The sequence below is a fragment of the Anopheles ziemanni genome, chromosome 3 (assembly GCF_943734765.1).
Source record: "Anopheles ziemanni chromosome 3, idAnoZiCoDA_A2_x.2, whole genome shotgun sequence".
NCBI classification, from domain to species: Eukaryota; Metazoa; Arthropoda; class Insecta; order Diptera; family Culicidae; genus Anopheles; species Anopheles ziemanni.
In genome coordinates, this window is record NC_080706.1 from 93,768,221 (window position 1) to 93,792,818 (window position 24,598).

Genomic DNA, 24,598 nt, shown 5'->3' on the forward strand with positions numbered 1-24,598 from the left:
ATTTCCCTTCGTGGATGAGGTGTTTTGGTTTCGCAATTTTGGGGAAATCTTGCGGCAAATCTACCGGCATCACTTGTCCTTCTTGGATTTGGTAAATGTTCAGTGTCACCTTTGGCGCACTAGTGAAACGTATATTCTCCGTGCCACGGATAGTGAAAATGAGCGACATAGAACGCATTTTGGCCAACAATAAGGCGGCGGAGGAGCTACTCGCCGCGCTGAAGCAGGAGGTATGCACAAAGTAGAATTTATATTTTTATATGCATGCTGAAGGTTGATTGACCTGACTATTTTTTTCTTTCAATGTCCAATTTTAGCTGAAAACAATCCGCAACGAACAAGTGCAGCAAAAAATTGTACAATTGCAGGCGGAAAATGAAACACTGCGCAAACAGGTCGACTCGTGCCTGAAGAAGCTGGTTTCGCTTGAGGTAGCTCACGGAAAGGTACAAATTCCTGTGCCAACACCGGACGAAGTCCGTGCCGGAGGTCCCGCGACGGTAAAGATTGAACCCGTTGCCCCGCAACCAGTGGCACCGGTCGCTAAGACAGAGTCAGCCCAGCCAGCGAAGGCTCAACAAAACGAAAACAAACCACCGAAGGAGAAGAAGCCGAAAAAAGAAAAGCCAGCGGGAGAGGCGAAACCGGCCGCACCGTCCGAGGAACCTCCGATCGACGTGGGTCGGTTGGATATGCGTATCGGGCGCATTGTGGAGGTTTCGCGCCATCCGGATGCGGACAGTTTGTATGTGGAGAAGGTTGACTGCGGTGAGCCGAATCCTAGAACCGTCATCTCCGGGCTGGTGAAGTTCGTTCCGATCGAACAGATGCAGAACCGATTGGTGGTGGCACTGTGTAACCTGAAGCCCGCCAAAATGCGCGGCATCCTTTCGGAAGCGATGCTCATGTGTGCCTCGACGCCGGATAAGGTGGAAATACTGGCACCACCGGAAGGTTCCGTTCCGGGAGATCTTGTGCACGTCGAGGGATACCCGCGCGTACCGGATGCCGTTATGAATCCGAAGAAGAAAATTTTCGAAACCGTTGCTCCAGACCTGAAAACGAACGGAGAACTGGTGGCGTGCTACAAGGATGGAACCTTTGTCGTGCCCGGAAAGGGAGTGGTTAAGGCACAGACGCTGAAAAACGTGCAGGTCAAGTGATCATCGTCTGTTCCGCTCAACATGTTGGTCAATACTCTGCTATTGTTTTGCATTAACAAATAAATAATTTTGACCGTTTCTTATGAAGAAGAATAGCAGGGCTTAGGATTCTTACATTTTCTCAAGATAACAGTCGGATTAACAAAAAATAAAACACCCATAAAACACTTTTTTTTCTTTTTTACTAAACGTATGAGTAAAACAATGTATTTTATTATTTGTTAGATTCAGTAGACTGCGCGCGCTCGATTTGCGGTCGTCGTGTTCCTTGCGCTTCCTTTATCGGATAATGCCCGGTGCCGGTGTCATGTTTATGCATATAACCGTGTCCTAGTATTTCTTCAGCTCTGTAACTTGTGTTCTAATGTCTCAGGCATTGGATTCTGTTGGATTGGAGATTTTCTTGCTCTTGGTTAACTATATATAATTGCCGAAATGCACAAGTTTCCACTAGAGGAATCTATAGCCTATTATATTGTTAATGCTTCAGGTGTTGCGAAATATGACTGGTAAGTTTTAAGTACAGTTTTTGCATCGTGATGGTGTCGGGAAAATGGATTGGTTGTTTTTTGAGAGTAACAGCTAGTTGTTTGTCTTTTGATGCCCTCATTGATACAAGGGCCTGTCTTCAAATAGTTCCTCCCAAATTTATACCAACCCGTTGAACTTCAAAACTGTGTGTATCCTTCATTGTATTCATCTCTGTGCAATTAACGCTGGTGCACTTCGTGCCGAGTTACCATGTGTTGTAGATTTCTTTTTGCATATTTGTGTTGTGTTTTTGAAGATCGACACAAAAGTTGGTTCCATGTAGCATGCTTCAGATTAGTGTCTTTATAGAAAAGGTTTATGGATGCCTCCTTTCGCATAAAAGATTTATGATATTTGCATCCATTATAGAAGAAGCCAAACTGTTTCGTCAATTTGCTGATCTTTTTTCGGTAATTGAAGGGGGTGCTTCTTGTGTTGTGTAGGCCTCTTTCAAGATAGGTTGTGCAGTATCGAAAACCAGCTCGCAGCAAGATGCCACGTGGCTCAACTTTTACTCCGTATGATTGTATCCTACAGTATTCTAGCCTATTTCACCTCGCTTTCCATCGTTCCGCTTGTTTTTTCTCCTGTTTCTTCAAATGCTTTTAATTATTTTTAAAGTTATTTTTAATGTTAGACAGTTCATTTCCATCGCCATTGCTGGTGGAGCGCAGGTGCTTTCGATGACCGTTTCCGACCTTTGCCTCGATAAAAGGAATGTGTACTGGATGAGGGTGGGCTACACCGAGCATGCTTCCTATGGCGAACAACTAAAATGAACTGTTCAGTCTTTATAATAACCCCAGCGTATGTTTGTTTGTTTTTTTTTTTAATTTGTTCTCTCGTTATTCTTCGTATCTATTTTAAGTCAATTTTTCTCGTTTATATTTCATACTTTTTTCGTTCGTTTCACTGTGGTTTATTAGTATCTGAATCCCACTTTGTCCAATCGTTCCTATCAAATTTTTCAAGTCTGCTTAAAAGTGTGTTTCCACGTGTAATATGCTCGTCTATTCATGCTGGTTGAAGACGTAGGACGATATACTAAAACTATTTCTTTCCTGTGTTTGCATTACTATTCGGGTTTCATGCTGCTTTAGGTAAGCACGTGTATGGCTAAAAGTGTAACTCAGGTGTGTTTGTGCGCGAAAATACACTCTTTGCCTTCAAGTGGGACATTTTTGTTTGATATCTTCTAGCAGGTGAACGAGGCTGTTAAATTGCAGATAATTTTTCTCGCTACATGGCGCAGCACGTGGCTGTAACTATTGATGTAAGTTGGGTGTGTACGTGCGCTAGAATCGATGTTTTACTAACGTATAAGCAGTGCAACGCTTTACTACCTCTTGTAATTGTTATTCACTTGTTTACTTATGCTTATGGCATTGTTGGCAGTTAAATAAATGTTACTTATTCGGCTGATTATTAGTTCCGTTCTGTTTCCTTGTTCCGTCGATCGGGCACCACTTACGGGCGGTTAACATGTTGGGATAATTGATTGATTTTGATAGATACACGTTTCTTTAACAGGCTTGTTATTTAGCATTTTTCACATCTTGTCTTTACTTGAAATTGAAAATCACAAAATTTAACAAATAATCCTTGGTTCTTAAAACTTACGACATCTTTGAGTGGTAAAGTTTGGATTTTGATTATTTTTTTCAAGAAGCTGTTTCAAAGGCCTTTGTGGCCTTCAATTTAAAAATTTAAAAATCATTCAATCTAAACAAGAAATTACACCAATTTTTATAACAAACAGTAAACAATTGGCGATTTGGCACATTTTTTCTTCAAAACGGACACAATCTGGCAGAGAAACGCTTACTTATGACAAACGTTTATCTGGTACATTAAATATCAAATGGCTTTACCATGGTGCGCGTTGTCACCGGCTGCCTTGAGGGAGTACTGAGAGTCAGGATAGACCGAAACGATCGCGTCCTCCTCGGCATCGCCACCGCTGCTGCTTCTCCGTACGGCCGACTCCAGGTGCACGGTGATATTGTGCTGTTTGCCATCCGGGGTCGAGTCGACGGTCGCCGGAATCGAAACGATGGTCGACGGGGTAGAAGGCGAGGAGGATGAAGGCGACAAGGATTCGGCCGCTGCGGCCGTTGTTTCGGACCGCTGGGCAATGGGTTGGTTTGTGATGGGTGTGCGCTCGGGACGCAGCGCAACGGAGGACAGGAACGAACGGAGCTGCAGATCGTCGGCGGAATCGACAGTCGTGTGATCGTTCTGCTCCTCATCCGGTGCTGTTGCGATCGGTTGCTGCTTGGCAATGATCCTTAGCAGCTCAATTGCGTCAGCAGCCTTTCGTTTTTCATGCAGGATTCTGTGGGATTCATAGATGAAATATAAGAATGAAAATGGAACATGAAGGAAGGGATCCTACTCAGTTAAATTTTGATTTTCTAACGAAATTAAAACAGATACTGCTTCGAAATGTACGATTCAAGTATGTTACAAACAGTTTTTAAAAACTAACGTGCACAACACAAGAATTTACAGAGTGTTATTTTCGTATTCAAATGTTCATTCAACGTTCAACGATTGTTCATATATTTTACAGTTAAACTCATGTTCCATGAAAGTATAATGATGAAGAGACACTATCGTGGAAGTGAGTGAATGTTAATTAGTTGAATTGATGTAGTTGTTATCAAATACATGGTTAGATAAGTGATGTTTAACTCCTGCCGTACCATGAAGTGAGTTAATGAGCCCTCTACGAGCGGTGCGATATGGTTAATGCAACGATCTACAAATCTACTTGAATTAGAAACACTTCGAAAGCCGTGAATGGAACCATTCCCAAACGTAAATGAAATAAACGAACGGAACAACCTAAACCAACACGAGCCGTACAATACCGTTCGCACTACTTTGCTACCCGAAACCGAAAACGGCAAACGAAAGCGGAAAAGTAAAATCATCGACTAGGAGACGGTAGTTCGCGATGGGGGTTTTCTAGCAACCAGAACCACATCCCGGTCTCGTCGCCGCCCCCTAACCTGCCTGAGGCTTCCTTGAGCTGCTCGATAAAGTCCTTGCCGGTGATGTCGGCCACCGAGTTCGGGTCCATGTTCGACAGCAGCTCGAGGTCCGGCTCGCTCAGCACCGACACGTTGCACAGGTTGGTCTTCATCTGCGCGACCAGCTTCTTCAGATGTATTCGCTCCACCTCGGGGCTGTCGGTGACGTCGGCCGAGTCGCGCCGCGTCGTTATCGTCACGTAGTGTGTCGGCTGCCGTTTGGGAAAGAGAGGGAGACATTTCGATTAGTTTCTTGTGCAATTTCGGAAAAGCATGTTTCGTCTGATTATTTGATTTGTTCTCTGGTTACGGGAAAGAAATTCGGGAGGAGAAAACTTTGAAATTTGTTTGTCAATCTAATTTCCTTGACATTTCAAGCCTTTTCATTCAATTTCCTTTCACGGGATCTCCGGGCGGTTCTTTGAAACTTATTCCCCTGATGTAATGCCATGTAAGGCTGTCTCCACCACCATCCACTTTGTCCACAGTTGGTATTCACAGCTGCTAAAACTTGTCATTAAGTGCATTAGTCAACGAAGGTTGGCCGAAGTGGAAGGGAAAAAAAGGTTAAGAAAGTAACTTCCTCGGGCGATGCCACGCCGGCAAAAAAGTTCCATAGAAGGGAAGAGTGCTTTTTCTACGGATCTGTTCCACCGGACGGGGAGGACCTCGGAGAAGATCCATTAACATGCCGCTAGTTTGTGTTTCTTGTTCGGGAGTAAGGAAAAGGAACAGTTGTGCTTCAAATTTGGTTCGAACAGTGTCACCATTAATCAACATTTCTCACCCTCCATGCCGCGGGTGACCAAATTGGACATTTCTACAAGTTATTGAGGTGGTTCTTGGGTTTTTTGGGGGTGAATCCAACATTCTATTCTACAACTTTTTCACGGAAAACTTCTCTAGGATAAATGTTCGTGAACCGGCGGAAGATTAATGCGCCTCCAAGTCGGGGTTCCGTTATCCTGACCCGGGCGAAACGGAAGGGGGAGGGGATGATAATGAGATCAAGAACCCTCGAAGCCGGTAAGACAATGAGGGTAGGCACAAGGCTCGTGGACAACTCACATCGATCCACTGTTCGCCGGTGAAGACCGCTATCAGCTCGGCGTTCGGTTCCAGCGTCTGGAAGTAGTCCTCGTCGTCCACCTCGGTGCCGTCCGAGTCGAGATGGATGTTCGGTAGATCGGTGCGGTCAAACTTTTCCGCCGCCTTCGTACGCACCTCCTGCAGCGTGCCGGCCACGACCGCCTTCTTGATCGCTCTCGTCACGTCCTTAATCTACAATTGAATAAACGAGAGGAATTTGAAAACACAATTAAAAAAGAGGCAAATGAAAACGGAACGAAAACAAGTATAAAACTAACTTTGGAGCGTAAATGATAGATTAGATTTGGCAACTACCAGCATCGGCGAGTTTTTCAGACCCTCCGAGGGGAACTTTTCGCTTAGGAAAAAAGGGCCAATTATGTTATACGTTTTTTGATGAGAGAACGTTATTGATCGTTTTCCGAAAACATCAACCCACTTCATGCGTGCATTCGATCGATGCGTTAGGAATGTGCCTCCCGCATGAGGTATACGATATGTCAACCCAAATGATACGGTACTCCATCATACCGAATCCCTTTTTGTTCGAACGACTACGTCTTCAGTCGGGATGCATCACAAGAAGCCTCGCACCATGTGCACACAAAAACGATGGGGGAAGATGGAAACAGGTGTGGTTGTTAGTTTTGCATACGATACGTTCCTGCCGGTGTGGTTCATTTGAGGTTGTGATGGGATTTCTCAACGACACTGACTTGGTTCCAAAGCTACCAGGAAGGGTGACACAGATGTGTTCTTCTTTTCGAACTGAACCGATACCTTGTCTTTCGATGAAAACACACAAATGATCCCGGAGGAGAGAATACATGATTGCAGAAGAAGGACGAAAGTGTTATATTAATTACTATCAACGGTCGGTTGTGCAAATATAAGCAAGGAAGACGCGTGTGGTTGAGTCTTACTTATTGATTACTAAACAAATAATTCTACAGAGTTGTTATACGAAGAATCTAAAATGGGAGCTCATTAGGGGTTGGTTAAATGACTAAAGGTTTGCCTGTTTTGGACTAGTTTATATTATCATCTTTGTTATGTTCTGGGAAGGAATATCTTCGCAGACCTTTTTTTTCTCCAGGGATAATTTCTCCTAACTAACAAGTTATGTTTTGATTTGGATTTATTTACAGACGAAATCGGCTTACAGTCACACACTGATATATAAATAAATGATAAAAAGGGCTTATGTTTTCTTTAAAATCTCCTAATGATTCCCGGTAAATAACCCTTTCTTTAGAATTCAGTCGTGCATTCCTCGTTCGCCGTTAGGCTATCAATTATGCCATTTTATTTGCCGGCAGCAGTTATGCTTCCGCAAACCTGAACGCGTGTGACTGTTCGGCCAACAATGGGCGTCCTTTATTGAGAAACGATAAAATCCGTTTAGTCACAACAATCCGCTTTCGGTGGCCCCGAAAAAAACCTTTGCTAGTGCAAGGAACACACAACCCCGGTACGACAATCATAATGTTATGTTACGTGGAATAGGGGCACTCAAAAGAAGGACCTCCCGGCGTGGGTTGAAGGTCGTGGTACCTTTCCGCTAGACCGTCCTATTATGCCCGGGTAAGTATTACGCCTGGGAGTCCCATAGCCAAGCAAACGATGCGGATGAAAGTCACGGTTGTAGGCACAACCTCGTCTCGTCGCATGTGAAGAACTAGAGCTCCGGGTGGGCGAGGTGGGATGAAGGATTCCAGGCAGGAGTTTTGATAGAGTAGATTGCACCGGCATGTGTTGTGTGTGTGTGCTGCTGGTGGTGGCTAATGTATTATTCACATTCATCAGCTTCATCCAGTGTGGCGGGGATCTTCCCGGTACGCCCGCCGGAGGGTGTGGAACAAGGACATACCAGCATGTTAGTCAAGGCTTTTTTTTTGTCCCAGAACACATCCCTACGGTGAAGGTTATGATAATCGTATTCAATCCCCGAGACAGCGCAACGTGAATGCAGAAATAACCTAATTTTTCCACCGGACTTTGTTTTAATGTGCAACTCACGAACTTCTGAAGATGGGGGTAACGGTAGAGAGTAATAAATTATTCCACTCAGCGCAGCAGTATTTGATCAATCAGAGGCGGTCCAAGATTTCCAGCCGTTGGACAAAAGTTGGACGATGGAATTTTTATCCTTCCCAACTCGTATTCCGATGAGTTAAAAAAAAAGGATTCTTGAGCCCCATTGCCGAACCGAGCGCAAAACGAAACGATGCCACAATGGCTGCAGCCGGCTGGAATGAAATTGGAATGATTATAATTAATAGCCTGCGCAAACACAACCAGCTGGCTCGCCGTGGAACTAGGACTTTTCCCGATCCACCCGATGGAGGCGCCCGGTGGTTTGTGAAGGCAAAGGTCGGTACATTTTCATAGCACCCCCTTGGAAGCTACATATAACTAGCGGGCCGGTAGAAGAGCGGACTCTCGCTTTAAAGGTTCGCTCGTGTGGTAAAGTTTACCGATGGGCGGCGAGTGCAATCAGGTCCTTCCACTGGGGAAATACCTTAATTATGATGAACGGTCGTGTTTCGCTGGTTGGGTTATTTTTCACACAGCCGTTAGGTGTCATGGCGTGAGGGGGAATTCGAAAACCATCCTTTCTCGTTTGTAATTTCAAAGCTTGGAGATAGAAAAAAAGTTATATTCAGTATGAAAGAAAATACAAAGTATAATATATTTTACGATGCTATCGAATACAGAGTTATAAAAAGTCAAAGGCTAAGCTAGAAATAAAGCAAGGGTAACTATGATAGATCACGAAAAAAAAAGTATCGGAAAGGCATTCCGCTACACTAAATCATTGCGGCACACTCGGATCTAAGCTAGTCTGAAACTAGCACAACGCCCCAAGGGAGACACATTTCCACTCGGACACTTTTGTCGATAGGAGAAGTAGATAAATAATGTCTTATTCGATTATCGTTCGCTACCTGAGGGCTATGTTTGAACAGGTTCATTCGAGCGAAACGACGAAATTCTTTCACCTTTTAACCTTCCTGCTGCTTGATGATGACTCAAAGCCTTGGGAAAACACACACAAGCCCACGTTAGCAGCTAAAGGAAAACATGAAATAACCAATTCAGCGGAAGTAGATGAACTCGACACAACTCTCCTGGGCTCCGGTGTCGTATGTGTGGCAATCGATTACTTATTAATGCAATAAGTTTGCTAACCTTTATTCCTATTTCCGTTTGCCTACCGATCAGATCGGAACGATTGCCGCAAGCAATGAGTTATTTTCCTTTCCTTTTTTTTTGTTGCCCGACGATATCCTTCGATTGCCTTCCTTTCTGGCCTAAAACAGTACGTAACGTTAGAAACGCCGTTAGGATAAAGTGGTACACTTTTCCACTTTCGGATAACCAATCATCTGATATATGTGTGTGTGTTTATATCCTTTTTTCCGCCCCAATTCTATCACCGATCATTCGGCCATCAAAAAGTGGATGGAAAAGTAATCTAGCATAAAGAAGTGGCCCGGTAGGCACTTTGTCCGGTTCGGAGGCGGGAGCGAGCCTTTTCGGTTGATTCGATTGCTGCTTCGCTATTTATATTTCGTATCTTGTTTTTTCTTTTCCCTGTATCTTCCCCGCAATTCCGTACCACCTTACAAACTCCCTCCGCGGTTTCGTCGGATGAAAGTTTTAGATGGTATTAAACTGTATTATCCTTCCCACAGAAATTAATCAGATAATGGACACGTTATGACGGTGGCTGCGATCGACGTGCGACGTGTGCTATGTTTTGGGACGGAAGGAAGGTGTGACAGCAACCTGTAACAAAATGGCTTAACGATCCGCGATGGTTTTTTTGGTGACGGAATGGATTAATGTGGTGTGAAGAAAGCAGTAAATTACATTAGTCATTAGCACGGAAGATAAGGAGAAGCTTAGAAACAGAAGCTAAAATTAAGGTCAGCTAAAAAGGAAAACGAACGTAAAAGTTGTACATAAATTTTAACAAATATAGAGAACAATACAAGTGACGAGTTACGACACCATTTGATAAACAATTTTTAAACTGCAAATAGCCGAAGCTGATGGAAATCTCGTGGATTTAAAAAGGCAATAAATTTAAAGGAAAGCCTACCCGCAATCGGTGTTCGTTGACGAAGCGTTCTTGCAGTGCACTATAAAATGCGCCAACATTTTTCACGCAAACGAAATCCAATTAATCTACGTCAACGGAGTTGGTGGGGGGAAAGCCGGGGAATCATCGGCGAACTTGGTGGTGTCCAGCCACGCTGTGGATAATGTACATTAACATTTGAACATAACATCCTCTTCCCAGCCATGCGTCCTTGTATTTCATTGCGGAATGTAGGAAAACGGCACGTTGGGCCACAAATGATGCGAGGAGATCCCCGCGGGACAAGCGTCGGAGGTCCATGTGAGGGAGAGCGGGTTGGGAGGCAGCATCACAGATTTCAAATTCTTCCAGAGGCTGCGGGCGGGCGAGCGTGGCGTGACATAAAATAACCGAAATTCCGCCGGAACACATTCCACCAATCAAATATTCATTGCCATTTCCGCTCCATTTTTCATCGATTCCAATTAACATCGGAGCTTGTCATTTTGGCTCACGTGCTCGCTTGACGATATGCTTTCTGACTCCCGCCAACTCCAACATGTCACTCTTAGGGGGGAGGGGGAGGTCAACAGTGGCCCACAGGCCGTTTTGACAATGTTTTGGCACTGCCAATTTCCGACAGTGTGACAAGAGGGAACCGCAATGTCCCCCCTTTGGATGTGCGTTCGTGTGTGTTTTGAGTGGTGACTCGAGCAGGATCATTTCCGGTCGATGATGGCTTTGGGAGCGGGTGGGGAATTTGAAATTTGGACCTGACAAAGAAGCCGACCCGGTTGACAGACTCTTACGATCAACGACATGAAGTTGTTCTCACTGCTGTCCTCCGGACACGTGAATGGCTTCCGGTTGTGTTCATTTAAATTGAAATGCTTCGATGCATTTATTATGGAAAGCAATTAAACTTCGAACCTAATGACGAAATGGGATTAGATTTGCAGATCATCATATTTCATTTAAAATTGTTAGAATAATTAATTTTCAATACTATAATTATGTATTCTTGTTATATATTTTTTATTGTAAAGAAACTATATTTTCATAACCATAGAGCAACTTGCCTTGTGTCATTGGTTGCATTCAGGGATGTGAAATTTTTCTAAAATTATTTTATCGGATTGTTCTATCAAAATTCTATTTTTTGCAATTTAATACAGAGAATTGTTTTGTGGAAAACATAAACACTATTATTTTTAAAATATGGTTATCATCCTCCTTCGTATTTACACTACAGCAAAACCAGTATGTGTTCCCACTCAGGGAAGAAGGAAATGAGCAAAGTTTTTCCGCTGTGAAACTCCTAACGCCATTTTCTAACTGGGGCAAGTAAATTATGAAATATGTCAAAACTTAAATTGTATGCGGCGACTAACTTACCGAAGGACATTTCGATCGTTCGACCACAGAAGCAGTCTATAAATTTCCACCACAAAACAATAACTTCACTGAGATGGGCGAAAACTTCCCGTGGCTGAAATCGGTTTTCGTTATTCAACTCCTTTTTCGTTGGTGGTAGAGACATTTTCCCCGCTTCTTATTTCACGCCTGTGTTCGGAACAGATAGAATGCACATCGGTACAACAATGGTGATTGCTTTTGAATATTGAGCACTTGAAAGAAGATGGATGGAAAAGCCATAATCAAGCCCTGCCAGCTGCAGTTCCGGATTATGTAGTTGAACTTGCTTGTTTCTTATTGTGCGAAACACCCAACGCAACTTTGCAGCGGCATTCAACGAATGCCGAACGTAAGACCGGAAATGCTTTTAATGAATTCCATTTGACCTACATTCACCGGGTTTCATAGCTACTAACATTTACACGGCCATCGGAAATGGCCTCTTAGGAAGCACGGTTCGATTGCAGCATCCGGAAAAGTATCCGACAGTACCATTTCCCGTGCCCCGCCGGATACAGGTTTACGACGCTTCCGAAGCAGATATTGACTTGAAAAAGTGTTTGCATAACTAAAGCGAGCGACAGGAAAAAACACAACAACAGCTTGGTTCAAGAAGAATATATAATTGCTACGTTCTCAGAAGTTTGAGGAAATACAACCCTTGGTTCTTGTTACACCCGAAAGCCTCCGAACGGACCGGGCTGAAGGTGGCAGTTCAAGTTTAAACGGGTGAAAATGAAAGATTACGCTGGAGAAAAGCCGGTGCCAGCGTAAGACTGTGGAGTGTGAAATGATAATTACGACCGAAGTCTAAGTGAAACCTTTCAAGTTTTTAATTAGAAACAAGTTTCAAGAGGTTGCGCGGCCGCTTCAGGAGCTTCCAGATTCCGGGAGGAATGGCAATGCCGACGTCGGTGCTGAACAAAGCGTTTGGAAAATTATAATTCGTGTTGGGAAACTATAAGTTGAGGTGATGGGTCGTGCAGGGCGAGGATTCAAGGAAGTCGAGGATAATGTGACGATAAAATCTGATATAAATGCAAATGGATAAGGATAAATCATGGATATTGTTTGTTGCGCTTCTCGGAACGAGGGTAAGTTTCCTTATCTTGTTTATTCATCATCTTCTGAAACAAACAGGGTACCTTTTCTTTCTTTATTTTCCTTGTAATTTTTTGTCAGGATGGATAAGGTTAATTAATTAAGCTTAAAGGTTGAAACGCAAATCCATCACATAAAAGATGGGACACAAATCCCACACATAACGTACAACCATATTTATGTCTTATTTCCTCCATTCGTGTCTCGTCATTCACAATTCATTTTTAATGCCCTCCAATACTCTAGCAGGGCATTAAGTTTTTTTTTTGCTTAGCTCACCAGAAGCGAGGACATATGGAATGTAGTATGTGTGTGGATGTTATTATGAAACTAGTTACATTCGTCATGATTTGCAACACATATTTTATTATGTTTTTCTACGCCCCCCTGATAATGGACTAAGCGTGGCTCTTGTTGAAGAAAAACGTAATGCTCTTCTCAGGAAGGGGGAGGGAGGGCGGGTGTATGCAAACGAGGTCACACTTAGCACGCTTATTCATTCCATAATTTTCCATCTCTGAAAAGCACTACTCCCATCGTTCTAGCAAGGATTTTACCGGAGCGGAACACGACAGCAACGTATGGTATTCATGTTTTCCACCATCTGGGAAAACGCGTGGTTCTAATTTGTCTTCTGAAAGCAATTTGTTTTTCCGCATGCCTTGTGCGCGTACAGTCCTGATCTCGAGGGAAACCGGGATTAGCTGCAAATAGTTAACTAAGCCCTTTCGGACCATTGTGCCTCGGTTTTGTTCATATTAAGTGTTGGGATTTAAAATAACTTAACACACCGGTGTCGGGAGGGTTTGGGTTAGATTGTTTTGCCATCTTAAAAGGCAGGAAAAAAGGACATTAAATTGCCCAACATAAAAAGAAAACCCCTCGGTAACTGCCATAACGTTCCCCGGCGTTGCAGTGCCCGATACGTTTTCCCAGCAGTATTTGCCGCAGCGCCAACTTTCCCGACGGGGGAATTCGAGGTGTCCATTTTCGCAACACCGAAACCCACACGCTGCTGCACCGCCGTCGGCATCGGTGTTCACACCCACTGGTCGAGAACCATTACACGTTATGTTGCAAGTTTTATGTTATTGAATTATGCTTCATCACCCCTTCCCAAATCCCCGTTAGGTTTTCCCCGTGCCTTTCGGTCGACGTATCGGCAAAGAAAGGGAAAGCGAGCAAACGAAATAAAGTACATTTTTGGCGCCGTTCGTTCGCGTTCCGCAAAGAAATACCGCTTCGTTCCGTACCGGTTTTCCCTTTCAGCCATCCGAACGGGCGCGGGAAACTGAATTCCACGCCATACGATACGTACAGCGTACATTCTTAGCATCAACAGTTTACGAAACATCACTTAAGATACATATTTTATTGACACCGTTGTATGTGTGTGCAGGGGCGCGAGTGTGTTTAACTTTTGGCACATTTTCCCGAATGGAGTTTCCTTTTCGGCCGGATCCATCTTCCAGGAATTCAACTTTCACTGAGAAGAACTTCCACTTCATGCTTTGGGAGTGATTTTACGGATTTAATTATCGCATGACGGGTGCGGAATGTTTAAAATAATGGAAAAACTTCGGTGTGTGTGTTTGTTTGGTTATGTGCAACTTAAAGCTCGCTTGCTTTGTTTTATGTTCCTTCGCCCAGCCAACGCATGATGTTATGGTTCATTTTTAATCTGCAAACAACATTTTACTGCTTTGTAAGTTGTGTCGCTAAAATAAATGGATTCGGCGTGTGTGTGTGTTTGTTACACTTTTTCTTTTCTTCAGCACGACTTCAAAATGCCTCCAACTCGGTGCGAATTTCGGCGCCCAACTTCTACGAAATCCTTCGCAGAACACTCCGCCTTTATTTTTTATCTCGCCGACGACTGTTTGCCTTCTGCTTCCGCCGGTCCACGGTAACATTGGAGACGCGCCACGAGGACGCAGAATTGCGGGCTTTACAGAATGTTTTGCTTCAATTCAAGTAACGAGCATATTTTGGTGCGAGTTGTGTCGAATAACATTCCACCCCGCAACGCAGGAGGAGCAACAACAAAAAAAGGCCTTTGAAGATGGTTCCACGCGACTCAGATGGGCGCTTTCAGTTCCAGACGTCGCCGGAGTTTCTTTATTTTCTTTCTGCAATTTTTATTGCGATCGAATTGCTTCATTTGCTGGCGGGTGCAAAATGGGATGAAATCATCTGCGTACGATTTTGTTTTGCTCGAGCACTGGAAAAATCAAGTGGTAGACACAGCTTCCATGGTACAAACACTCGAGAAGAACTATCGTCATTTACTATCGTTGAAACATGAAAAATAGATTTTTGAGCTACATAAAGTTGTCGTTTTATGGAGTAGGAGGAAATACAAACCCCATACGGAACATACGAGTATTTATGTTTGAAAAAGATAAAACCCGAACACAAACAAAACAACCCCCCTCGGTTCATCCCCACCCGGAAACGATGTTGACAGTTTAAACGATAATATAGCGAAAATGAATTCTCCATCTCATGTTGGTCATTCGAAAAAGATTAATGTACGGCACGGGCTTAAATTGTCCCTTGACGCCAAGCCGCCTGGCGTGCAGGATCGTCACACAATGCTGGGTCGACCAACGAAAAAAAAAAAAAAATACCGGTGGCCATTTTTTCATTGCCTTATTTTGACTCCAATCCGGCTTACTCTCATCCCGGCGGTTTACGGATTAAAGTGGATGCCGTCGCGCCTCGCCGAAGCTGCCGTAAGCGCCAATACGTGACAGAACAAAGGCATAGGCCGGTTTGGTCGAGAGGGTTTTGGGGAGGGGGGGGGGGGGGGGTGTCCTTTTCCAAGCTCTTTTCTTGCGGTACTTCATCCCATGTGGATCAAGGGCCGGGTCCGAGGAACACTTGTGCCAGCAACAGACATCTTCACACAAAGGCCCCGTCGATGTTCGTGGTGTCTGAGAGGTGGCTGTTCGATGTGTTCGCTCGACTAACGTTCAATTATGATCGATTGGTCAATGGTCGGTTGCCGTTGCTCATGAATCATGCGGGAAAAATGAAACACCGGCGAAGAAGTTGGGCAGAATGAATGCACAATGGACGGAAAATCGAAAAAAGAAACCCTTCCCCATCCCGTATGATAAAGCAGTAACATTTTCGATTAAAAAAACGATACCCTAGGCTTACCCAACGTCGAAAGGATGCGCTTGGTTCGTGCGGGTTGATTTGATTATGTGGTAATTTGATTTGACGATGAATAATGGCCGGTGCCGCCGTTTGTCGGAAAAGGCCGGGCCAAAGCACGTGCGGGATTTGAAAATTTCCCTTTTCTAATCTAGAAAAGTTAGAAGTTGGTAGTAGATAGCGGTTTGAGCTTGGGTTGGCTAAAGTTATTATTTAAATTAAAGGTTTAAACAGTAGTTTTAGAAAAATCTAGTTGACAACATTACCTTCATCTAAAAAAAATTGTTAAAATTCGGAGAAACAAAGTATTCAAAGCGCCCGTTCGATTTATGATTAAATGAGCAGATTCATCATGCGTCCGATCGCTAATGGAAAAAAGGGCCTCTTTGGAAATTAGGAACACGCCTTCCTCATTGAACTCCCCAATGTGGAGCATTCCGCTGCCGTTAGTAGTCGTCGGCCAACGCGAGGACGTGACGGCCAAACAGAATGTATTTGATAATGTTTACTTTTTCTCGTACCGAAGGCTTCCTCCTTGAGCTCTCATTTCTCGTCCAAACTCGTGACCACACCAGCTCGCATCTTCGCGAAGACCATCGTTAGCGATAATGGGTGAATGGAGTTGCTGGGTAATCGGAAATTCGACGCACGTCGCCACCAAACGAGGACACAAAGTTTATTTCTTTTTCCCAGGCCCACGAAAACACGCTGTAGGTTCGCCCTTTGTGCAGTGTTCTGGAGTTTATATCAGCCGAGCAGAATCTCTTCGTAATGATGTTGGTGCATGATGGCAAAAAGAGGTGCCTTGAGGGGGGGATAGGGAAGGGAAAGTCTAATGGGCTTTACGAAAATCTGTCAATAACACTAACTTATGGGACAATTACGATTGCTTCGAACTGGTAATTAATACTGATACGGAAGGAATTAAATGAGAAGTATTCGTGTTTGCAGATTTTTAACATCAGATTGATCAGAGTATTCATTGGCTACCAGCTGTCATTAAATATAGGATACGTTGAATGATCATAGTTCTGAAAAACAATCAGAGTAGACTGGAAAAAAAAATATTCAATTTTGGCAACGTCTCTATTTTAAAATATTTTATAAAGCAATCTTTGATGCTTTTATATTTTCAGTTCTATTAACGTAACAGAAAGCCAAACCAGCAAATGTCTCCATTATCCAAATTGTAACTGTCGTCAAATGAACTTCAGTTTTCGTTTACTTTAACAATCTATGTTATCTTTTTTTTCCACTATTTACACTTTTGGCATTTAACTCTATGCCTCGAACAAAAATATAAAGCGTCGCGCAAAGCACCGATGTGGTGTAAAATAAAAAGCAAATTGATTTCAACTTAACTCCCCGTCCCCGACGAGTAAAACCCCGATTGTCAATTATGAAACGATCAGCAAACTTCAAAGCCATCGGCATTCGCTTGGGGAGAGTGCGTGGGTGGCGGCCACCACGTGGCACGAATTTAAAATGTCAGCTTAATAACCGTTCAGCTCGTTTGCCAATTTAATTATTCCCTCGCATTCCCGTGGGGGTGGTGGGACGGGAAGCCATTTTTCGACACCCACCGAGGAGCGTTTACTCCGCGTGAAATCCGTGGATCAGCCGAGAATTTCTCCACAACATTAACACCTATAATTTGCTTAACAGGCAAGGATACATACACGCACATACACACACATACAAAGTGTATTGCAATCGCGCAAACCAGTAGCAATATCGCAATGATATACGTAATCTATTTACGCATCATTTACTTTATTGCCCCGAAGGATGTTGGGAAAGGATGAGAATGATTTTCGTGGAAAAAAAACATCCTCTCGGGAGTCCCATAAACAGTGATTAACCAACGAGCGACTGACATAAAACAAGTAGAAATCGAATCCGAATCGAAGACAAGCCTCAACGGAAAAAGAGAAAAGGTGACTGAGAGAACACATCAAACGAAAAGAACGAAATCTCGCCGGTTAAGTTGAGGGTACAATTCAATTACGACTATGCCACGCGCGGCTTACTTTCCTTTTGGGGTCGGCCCCTGCTATCTAACAAAAGCCCTAAAAAGGACGTCGTAAATGGCGTGAGGTGCGAGAAGAAGAAGCACACCGTCCATTAATTGGCACGGTGCGTTTGAAAAGGAAAATGAGCTCGGGAAATGAAGCGATGGGGAGAAAAAGGAACCCAAAAAAGGAGCAGGGATCTTTGTGGTAATTATTTATCACCCTCGGGGTGGGAGCAGGGGGGGGGCTTTTTTGGGGCAATCGGCATGACTGGCACCGATGGACGAGACTACTAAATGTTGCTTTTCCGTTTGAAGCACACCACGTGGCGCGGATTTGCACGATTTCGTTATTTGAATGAGTCGACCGTTTGATTGGATCGAAATTGAATGTAACGATGCTTCTGTTTTTACCGGGGCAGCGAGTTGTTTCTTGGAAAGTAAATTAGATGACTAACAACATTATCATTTTCCCATGCGATGAGGGTATCATTTTGATCACATTCCGTGACATCGGATGGTGGTCGTTTTTGGGTACACCAATGACCAAAACAAGGACAAGCGCACGGCGGTTGGTGTTTTTCGAAACAACACCATCACAAAGGGATCTAATTTGGTGTCAGGAAATTTCAAATTAAATAAAAAGTTATCCCCAAACATGACATGCACCAGAAATGGGGGGCAGGAAAGTTTGCCCGAAGGAAGCTCCAAAAACCCTGACATTTGACAGAAACAATTTTATTAACCACACACACACACCAACGAGCACATCGGTCCGATATGCCTCACCATTGGAGAGGAAAAAGTGCACATCATGTCCCAACGCTCTCAGTTTCCAACTGCACACCGGCGGACAATTTTGCCCGAGATGAACAATGCTTACCGGGTCAGTTTTTCCAGCTCGGATCGCCGCCACCCGGAAAGGGTTGAGAGCGAACGAAAAAAATTGCATTAAAACAGCCGAGGCGACCATAAAAGTTATAAATTAGGCTTTCCCCCAGCCCGGCTGGGAAAGTTCGCCCCAAATGCAATTGCGAGGAGAAGGCTAGGACGATAGGAGCGAGGGTGAAAATATAACGAAGCACAACGAAAGCCACCACAGGAACGCCAAAGTGCTAAGCGAATGTGACGGTAACGGTTATTGCATCGCATCTACACACACACACACACACCCACATCGACCGAATGTTTCAGCAGCGCACACCTTAATGATGTTGCATAATTTATTGCGCTTTCCATTGCGCCCGAGACCGGCAGCATCCGAAGTGATGCAGTCTCCTTTTTTTTGTTCTTATAAGGTCCTCCTATAAGGTTCTCGTTCTCGTAAGGTTGCACGATCTCCAGTGGACCAAGTGAACCTTCAGTGAGGCCAAACCTCCAGCGATCATAAAAAGCAGGCAAGTGGCCTGTTCCCAAACGAGAAACCGCGTGCTAAAAGAGACGGTCCTTATATGAGCCTTCGGGGACGTATACTTTCTTCGGGAGTACTTACAGTACGGGAATGTATAATCTAGTGCCACAGTTTATCGACGCTCGGGAGACATGGGCACGTCAAAACGTTACCTTGGGTGGTTGACATTTGTTTAATGACACGATAAAAGAGTGTCCTTCCCAACGAGATAAGTGTTTTATTTTTACACTGAGTACTTTAGAATGATTTATTTAGATTCAATTGCAACAGTGGGGACCGAGGAAGATCTCCGTTCCATGGCAGAAAAGGCGGAACATAGGTGAATGGAAAGAAACAGACCTTGGCTACTTTTTCAAGGTCGACCGAAGCGAGACCGAATTTAATAAAATGGTTTCATAAGAGTTTTCGCAGAATTTGGTCCCTTTTCTTGTAGCATGAAGTTGTGTGTCAGGTTTTCGACGATGCTGTCTGCTTCCGTGCGCCCGAGGGAATTCTTTGCCGAGTTTTTCGCAAATCAGTGTACGTTCCCGGTTGTCGGCGGTCAAGTGGAAATGTCAACGAGAATAACAGGCGAACTCAGATCATCCTCGGAAAAAAGTTCGTGAGTTGCTTATAACGGTCCGGAGATTCCTCGAAGAAGCCGTTGAAAACGGGGAATCAAAGACCGTGTTTGCCGAGGGAAATATTTGCTCCCCTTTTCTGTGGAGTGTGCACGAACTGAATAGGACGTGGTCTATCGATGTGGTCCTGTTTCATCCTGGCTTTATTTTTCCTGGTGGAAGCTTTTCGGAACTCGCCTTCACAACTAGACGAACATTGATTTGTTGTTGACGGCATGAAATTGCAAACCGAGCCCGCTAGCTAGAGCTTGGTTGCTGAAACCATAAAATCAATGGCTTCGGATCAATAAAAAGCTGCCCCCGGGCAAGCATTCTAGTATCCACGCGCGATTGGAATGGTCAGAGATAGCACGGAATAAGCTCGTTAACTTATGCCGAGCCGAACGCGGGCGCAATAATCGCCAGCGTAATCTCTATTTACAATAAACTGGCCTGTGTCTGGCTAGTGGCGTTTGGTCTATTTCGTCCTATTTCCATCGCCGGAAAACCCACTACAAACAAACCGCGGGGGGAAAGTTGCTGATCCTTTTCTGCGAAAATCGAATGCGGGATGGTACTGGCTGGGCCAGTTAGGCAGATTCTCCGTTCGAGACACAGTTTACCCAAATGTTCTGTGGTTATTGAGAAATCGTAAAAATCCTATCAAGATTCTTCGGCATTCAAGCGGCCAGTTTCAGCGGAGATAAAACCGTCCGTTGGCAGCGTTGAAGGAAAGCAATTTCCGGCCATTTTCTTCTGAGAATCGTAGCCATCAGTACGCCATTGTTTCGAATGGACAGAGAAGGATGCAGCGTCACGGTTTGGTACGAGAACCGACGACTCGACAGGGCACAAGGGAAGGGTCAATCGTTCACCCTTCCAAGCCAACGAAAGACACTTCGTTTGCTGGTACAAGTCGAGTCGAATGAGTTACGAGCGCAAGAACCACCAGACGATAGTAAAGTGATGTTCGTTCCCCGATGATTTTCCGGAGATTTGTCAATGCTAGAGCATTTCAAATTGTAGCATCGAACATATAAGCATGTGGTTGGCAATTGTCTGTTCACGAGGAGCTCATGCAACTTTCTTCCATATTCCTTCGTCGCTCGGGCGGGTCTGATGCAAAAACCACTGCGATTGTAACTCGTGCGTGACGCTGGCATATCACCCACGGTTACGATCCTTCCAGGACTTCCAATGACGCACGCGAACTCAATTAATATCGCCATAACAACAACTGTGGCTTCGACAGTCACCACGGAACGAGTTCGAGAAATTTCGCAACGACACAATCGGAGAATCTTCCCACATAACCACTCCAAGGCTATATGGTGGTATTATTTATCAATTTTTCTACCAAAGCTATTGGCATTATAAAATGTTTTCCCAAACATGGGGCAAGGATTTATCCGATTGTTTTCGTTATCCTCAGTTTCTCGCCAACGGAGAATATTTTGCATTTCTTTGCTTGAAACGCCCTTCCTGCTTCGTACGACGCTGGGCATATTTTTATTTGGAGGAAGGAAATTATACGCCTCAATGCAAACCTCTAGTGTGGATATTTTTTCTCGATTTGCAAACCAAATTTCCACCGGCTCACCGTGAAGCCACCGTTTTGTGCGGTTCGTTAAGGATGAAATTGAATTTCTCCATCCTAAAGTCGTTGGCGTGACACGCGTGGCGGCCAAGCCAAAAATAGTACCAATCAGCATCTTCTGGTTGGTATCTTCTTCGATCTCTCGCCGGATAAATGCGCCCTACACTTCGGCACTTCGTCGAAGGCCGTGTCGTTTGTCTACGGTCTATTGTAACCCCTTTTTTCCGGCAGAGTTTACCACACGCCAAGGGATTTTGTGGAAAAAGAGCATAAAGCCTTCCGGCTTCCATAAAACTACCGCGAGTAGATCCATCAAGCGCGCGTTCCGGGGACGCGGATCAGAAGGTAATAGGGATACGGGGCCCGGCCGGGTCTCGAATTATGCCCGACCGAAATGCGTCCACGAGAAAGCACCACAGAATGGTCGGCCTCGGCCTTGCCGAAATGTGACATCATCCGCAGAAGTAATAGGCACCGGGGATGACGATGATTATTCCTTTCTCGGTCAGGATGGTAATGCCGGACCGCAACAGGGGATACCCGTTTTATTATCTCTCTTTTTTTATGCGCGTCCTTTCTGCGTTGGCCTTTCACCGCCAATAGAGCCGGGCATCTCGTCGAATGGGATGATGCAAATGAGACGCGTCAGTGACAGCTTTGTCGTATCCCTTTTCTCCACCATTCAAGGTTTTTGGTGTGCGCCACAAAAGCTTAGCGCCGGGAAGCTGTAAAGCGACCCAAGGGAGGGGTTGGTGGGAAAATCGAGATAGGTTGCCGGTTTTCCTAGCGAATGGTGTCCATTATGTGCTGTTTGTTTTTTTTTTGTGCTACTGCTTTCCAAAGTGCGGTCGGGACATTTTCATACTTCAACGGCAAAAGAGAGCCTTAGGTCATGGTCGATATTTTTCATCCCACTTCATCCATCTTCCATCGTAAACGGTTACCAATCGGGCTAAGGTTTGGTGGTTTTGGGAGGTGGGTCAGGAGGAAAATATCCTAAAAGAACAATAAAAGTAAAAACGTCAATAAGCCGGAATGATATTTCGTTCCTGCTGTTGCCGATCGATTAATCACCGAAAGCTATCCCAACTGGAAACTGCGGCCCTTGCCTTTGCCGGGATACACCGGTGGGAACTAATTTTCCGCCGAACTGAAACGCTCGAAGGTGCAAACTTTGCACTTTACGGGACGGTTGATTCTACCAGAGACTTGTGTTTGTGAGTGTTCGTGTGCCAGATGGTTTTGCAAGGACAACGTTCTTACCGTGGTTTGGGCAAACACAAACTTAATCGGTAAATAATTAATGTACATTTATACACCGATCGTTTCGCCGGTTTCCCTCTGGCCTTTTTCGGTACCGGAATACATCGGTTGCTTTGATGGAAATAATTTATCTCCATGTAATAGGGAAAGTTCCCATCGATACTGCAGCATCTGAAATGACTCTAGAGGAATGTTTTAACCTAGGGATCTTCTATTGATGTTCACAAAGTTGAACAACGTAAAATGGTGCATTTATGGTGTAATTTATGAAGAAGAGAATAACCTTTTCTCTAACGCCTTCATGAAAGAGAAATTCAATACACTTCACTTTACTCACAGACATACTTTACCTACTACACTTCGAACACATTTTATGAATGGTTTACGTCTTTACGAAAAATTTCCCACGCAAGACCCGCCAGTGGGTTCAGATTCGTGGAATTAATGTTGTTAAAAAAACAAAGAATTCGTTCGTTCGTATCGTATGCCAAACTTCAGATGCCCTTGGCGCTAGAGTATTCTTCTTGAAGCCCACGCACCCAAGCTGTCTGGAACGGTCGATGGCTGCGTGGTTCGTCTTTCGTCTCAGCACTTGGCTGGAAAACGTGTACAGGGCACGTGGTTTTGTTGGGTTGTCATGCGTTCATTTCATATAAAGGTCAAATAGTTGTCCAGAAGAACTTACTCGAGGTGCTTGTCTGGAAAAGCGAACCGTGACGGCAAGGCATGAGCGTTTTGTTCTATAAAAAATATCCTATCTTAGTAATCCGTCTAAAAGTTCGACACAAGAAAGAAAATTCATGAAAAATGTATTTAAGAAAACGAGTTGATCTAAACCAGATACTCTCTAGATGTTATTCACCACAACATCCTTGACTTCCTCCTGACGTCGTATCACCTTCAACAACCATTTGTTGTTATGATTTCATTATCCTAAAGCTTCCTAGAAAGCCATTAGCGTTTGTTTTCAGTCGTCGGAACGGAATCAGACCAGATCCGTCTGTCGGGAAAAGGGCAATTTTGGAAGCAGAAAATTTCCAAGCCCAACACGTGGAACGTCCGTTAAACGTAGCAAATTTTCCTGATGGAACAAATTAAATAAAAATGTATTCTCTTACGGAGAAATTTTCATATGGGTCCTGGCCATACAGCAGAAAATATATATATATATATAAATATATATATATATATATATACATTTAAAAGTTTCGTATAAAAATACCAAGCAGTAATAAAAGTAATCAAACGTGTCCAAGGAAGGTTGGAGAAACATCTTAATTGAACAAATTTACAAACGGTATGTCCTTCATCAAATCCTTAAAAATAATAAAGAACTACGTCGAGCGCTATTTCATGCGAATGCATTTGTCGTCCTCTAGCGGAAGGATTCTTTTAATGCACTAATGCACACACACAGCTTCCCATCCTTTCTATGCTGCACAATGTGTCGCGTGAAGCACACTTGTCTCAAAAGAGGGTTAGTAGGGCGTCTTGCGTGGAAAGATTACTTCCTTGGCGCCATCATCTCGTGAAGCAAGGCTCCTTGGGCGATGTGTAACACGATTGCGTGGTGGTGGAACTAAGTGTGTGCAGTTTTTGCCCCGGTTTCTCGTACGCCGAAGGTGAAACATGATCCTGAATGGGAAAACGAGGACAAGGGTGGCGCGTTTTGAATCGTCAGCATCTTCCATTCAGGATCCAGCGAGTTGTTTATCGCAAGCATGAGGTGCACGATTTGTAAGCTGCTGGAAAGGGGTGGCTTATTAATTCCCTACCTTGTATGGTTTTTTGTTTTCCTCCTCCATCGTTTGCTGGGGCGAGGACGATGGACAACTGTTTGCCGAAGGAGTTTGAGGCGAGGTCGGGGAGTTGTCTTCCGTGTGGATGTGTTTTGTTTGTTCTACCCCGGAACCGTCTCACAGGATAGCGAACACTTGACAAACACTGTTCACGGTTGCACCACTAGATAAGTACCTTATTGCACGTAGCTAAAACGAACCACAAGCGGAAAACTGCAAATGCAGGCGGATTTTTCTGCACCGAGCCTTCAGACAACACAGCAAAACAGCAGCAGCCCACTTTTTGACAGCTGACAAACAACCGACGCCAGATACCAGACCGCTCCAAGAAACG

The 24,598-nt window shown here is 44.2% G+C and overlaps 2 protein-coding genes across 2 annotated transcripts; one reads left to right on the top strand and one right to left on the bottom strand.

Moving 5' to 3' along the window:
* Positions 1–24: 24 nt before the first annotated feature.
* Positions 25–1,284, top strand: LOC131286996 (aminoacyl tRNA synthase complex-interacting multifunctional protein 1). The gene is made up of 2 exons (XM_058316010.1): positions 25–230; positions 318–1,284. Exons 1-2 carry the CDS (start codon positions 96–98, stop codon positions 1,161–1,163), a joined length of 981 nt encoding a protein of 326 aa, XP_058171993.1. The 5' UTR covers positions 25–95; the 3' UTR covers positions 1,164–1,284.
* A 1,305-nt stretch (positions 1,285–2,589) lies between these two features.
* LOC131289913 (DNA fragmentation factor subunit alpha-like) lies at positions 2,590–24,598 on the bottom strand. The gene is made up of 4 exons (XM_058319255.1): positions 24,241–24,598; positions 5,798–6,010; positions 4,709–4,941; positions 2,590–4,029 (listed from the first exon to the last, which is right to left on the bottom strand). The coding sequence occupies exons 1-4, from the start codon at positions 24,268–24,270 to the stop codon at positions 3,552–3,554; spliced, it is 954 nt and encodes a 317-aa protein (XP_058175238.1). The 5' UTR covers positions 24,271–24,598; the 3' UTR covers positions 2,590–3,551.

What these genes read in the sequence shown, in the direction of transcription:
- LOC131286996 (XM_058316010.1), top strand. Translation starts at nt 96, where the DNA reads ATGTTCAGTGTCACCTTTGGCGCACTAGTGAAACGTATATTCTCCGTG. An exon ending in TCGCCGCGCTGAAGCAGGAG is followed by an intron (nt 231 to 317) that starts GTATGCACAAAG and finishes GTCCAATTTTAG; the next exon opens with CTGAAAACAATCCGCAACGA.
- LOC131289913 (XM_058319255.1), bottom strand. Translation starts at nt 24,270, where the DNA reads ATGGAGGAGGAAAACAAAAAACCATACAAG. An exon ending in AAAACAAAAAACCATACAAG is followed by an intron (nt 6,011 to 24,240) that starts GTAGGGAATTAA and finishes ATTCAATTGTAG; the next exon opens with ATTAAGGACGTGACGAGAGC. An exon ending in CCGGCGAACAGTGGATCGAT is followed by an intron (nt 4,942 to 5,797) that starts GTGAGTTGTCCA and finishes CCCAAACGGCAG; the next exon opens with CCGACACACTACGTGACGAT.